This window comes from Aplysia californica, unplaced genomic scaffold, assembly GCF_000002075.1.
Source record: "Aplysia californica isolate F4 #8 unplaced genomic scaffold, AplCal3.0 scaffold00487, whole genome shotgun sequence".
NCBI classification, from domain to species: domain Eukaryota; kingdom Metazoa; phylum Mollusca; class Gastropoda; order Aplysiida; family Aplysiidae; genus Aplysia; species Aplysia californica.
Genome location: NW_004797757.1, coordinates 147,995 through 151,041, shown reverse-complemented (window position 1 = coordinate 151,041; position 3,047 = coordinate 147,995). Strand labels below are relative to the sequence as shown.

At 41.2% G+C, this 3,047-nt stretch overlaps 1 protein-coding gene across 1 annotated transcript in view; it reads right to left on the bottom strand.

The window, feature by feature from the left end:
- Positions 1-3,047, bottom strand: part of LOC101857972 (focadhesin) — a gene marked incomplete at its 5' end in the record, with an annotated part of 114,263 nt that overhangs the window by 69,239 nt on the left and 41,977 nt on the right. Inside the window, 1 exon segment of the mRNA XM_035971712.1 lies at positions 2,492-2,680. Coding sequence (XP_035827605.1) covers positions 2,492-2,680 — 189 coding nt within the window.

Here is a 3,047-nt window from a genome sequence, read left to right as displayed (position 1 = left end):
ATACAAATACAGCAGCAACATATAGTACACTGTTTTCTGAATAAAAATCTTTATATAAATATAACTGATCTAAGCACAGAAATGAATTCAGCTAGCATTTGAATGAATAAAAAGATTTGATCTCTTTCAAACTACTGGGTAAATTATTCCAGATCTTCGGGCCATGATACACAAAATAACTGTGACCCCCCCCCACCCTCTCTCTGGGCTCTAGACCCAGCCTGCTTCTTTAATTGAGTTGGTTGAGCAAAGATAAAACATCGATTCAATAACGGTCACATACTGCGGGAGAGAAGCTAGACAGACAGACAGACAGAAACAAGACAGCTAGTAAAAAGTAAGTAGAACATACCCTTGGGAGGCCTGGACAATAAAGGTATTTACGAACGAGGTACATTTAGCACAATCTAGAACCTTAGTCAGAAATAGTTTATGAGATCTCATAGAAGTACTAAGGGTGTCGAAAAGTCAGGTACACCGTTCCAACGTCCACACCTGATAGGCCCAAGCCAAGAAGGCGGTTAGCAATAAACAGATCTCAAAATATAGCAGGTCAGAGCTCCATCATTAGATCAGGCTTGGAATTAGAATGACTGAACAGAAACTAGGACACCCAGAACGACACTGACGATAGAGAAATAATGAGTGCATCGTGGGGGTGAGACAAGGAGAGCACACCTAGAGAGAAAAGAGCCACAGTATGGGATTAACGCCTCTATAAACACCAGTGCTGTGCGATTTCGAGGAAACATCGATCTCATCGACCTTCGAAACGTCAAGTGACTATTCGTGCTATTCAAAAACCGTTTGCAAATAGTTGTTCTTTTTAAAAACATATGTACAAGTCAATCAGAACATTAGCAGTTCAATATTCTTTACGGATTTACTTATCACCCTGAATCGTAACCAACCAGTAAATATTGCTATATTTACCTCAATGATTTTAGATATAGTATGCTCTAATTTTAGGACTTGTTGAGAAAAATGAAACGAAAATGTAACGTCCGTAAAAATCACATGGACCTGCAATTCTTCGAACAGCTGTGAATAGCGAAAAAGAATCGTGAATCTTGCATAGTGGAGTTGAATGGCCACAGCAGCAATAAATACTGGAAAAGCCATCTACATGTCACAGACTTTAACGTTCATCTCCGACCGGAGAAGGCGAATAGCCGTGAAAAACTCCTCTTTAACCAGTTCAAGCACGTCCGGTTGGAAATTCAAAACACGATCATACGCAAGGAAGTTCAGATGATATCAACTTAGTTCGCTGCACACCAAGAAAGTAAAGGGTTCCAGAAAAAAGAGAAAGATATCGAGAGGGTGGGGCAGAGAAAGAGAGATAGAGGGGGAGAGATTGGAAAATAAATGGTCAGACAAGGAAAGAGAAGGAGAGAGAGACAGAGAGAGAGAGAGAGAGAGAGAGAGAGAAAGAGAGAGAGAGAGAGAAAAAAGAGAGAGAGAGGGAGAGAGAGAGAGAGAGAGAGAGAGAGAGAGAGAGAGAGAGAGAGAGAGAGCATCCTCTCTTCCATTCCCTTACCCGTCCCTAACCCCATTCAATTCCTTTCCTTCCCATTTCTTATCTTCCTCTTATGGGATCTTGAACACGCAAAGGGATTATACTAAATAGAAACGAAATCGTGATTTTACATACTCCTCAACAGTTGACAAAGGTGTAAATCACCGTTTGCTGGTTATAGTTTTCAGGAAAGGAAAAAATAACAACTAAGCAACAACAACAACAACAAAAACGACAAACAAACAAAACCAAAGCCAAAACCAAAACAAAAGAAAAAAAGCAGATTTATAAAAAACAAGTTGATGTTCAAAACTTTTTTGGGGAAAATCCTCCATTTGTAACTTCTCATCTTTCTTTGAATCTGTCTTTTTCCATTTTACTATACTCGTGAAGTAACGATTAGCCGTTGAAAATCTTTAATTATTTACTCATTACGGCTATCAAGCATGGTCTAGCTGGGCACGTGATGCAGTAGATCTACACCTCACTGATTTGATAGGGCGGGGTATGACCTACACCACTGGCTTTCATTTTTCTCTCCCTCAGCTTTCAACGGGCATGGTTATTTTATCCATGGGTTTCTGTTAGACGAGAGAACTTCCTTTTGACACAGAGAAAATGTCTTAAGCTTCCACACCTTCTAAAAAGACAAATCCCGAACAGAAGAGGGGTATGGGGGGGGGGTTCTATATGTACAGATTCCCTTGCTCATTATTTAAAAGTGCTCGCTCTGCAAAGGCAAAACTTTCTGTCACAAAAAAGGAAAGACGAGAAGCAGTAAGAAAGGCAACGAGAAGTTCGTGGAACAATAATTTCACGCGCCTAAAGAAGTTTCATCTAATCGAAACGAACCTTGTACGGTTGTTCTTGGTATCTCAACTTTCTTGTCGACTAAGGCTCAAGGCGAAAAATGAAACCCCGTAAAAGTCCCGCAAAATACAACATAATCTTCTCCCTGGCTTAGTTTCGTACCTGCTAATCCAGGCCTCAATCCAGGCTGCTTGCACTTGTCGTACTGCTGCGTCAGGAAGGCGGGGATCGCTTCGATTGACTTCCCTTTGCTGGCGGCTACGGACTGTCTCCGCAGAGAGGAGAAGAACACGCCTCTGGGAAGACTTGCAGCCTCATTCTTTACCAGCGAGTGGACAAACGCTCTGTAGCCTGAGTGGTATATACGAGGATTCATTTCTTAATCAGAGCTTTTACTTTTAGTAAGAGTTTTACGGCACTTGCAACACAATAAGGTCATATAAGTGCCGAAGAAGAGATTATGTGTTACAAGAGAGTAACATACACAAAAAAGAAGGAGGGGAGATAAGGACGACAGATATTTGATAGGAAAGAAGTAGCAAACCACACCAGAGCACCCGCCAACCACCCACCTTAATCAGAGCTATATTAGGACCAAGATAAACGTGTAATTCAGAGGACTTATCTTTTTTATGTAAGCGTTTTTGTTTACAATTCGATACAATTTAGATAATTTAGGCGGGGGTCTTCCATCCATGCCTGCCAGGGCCAACCGGGG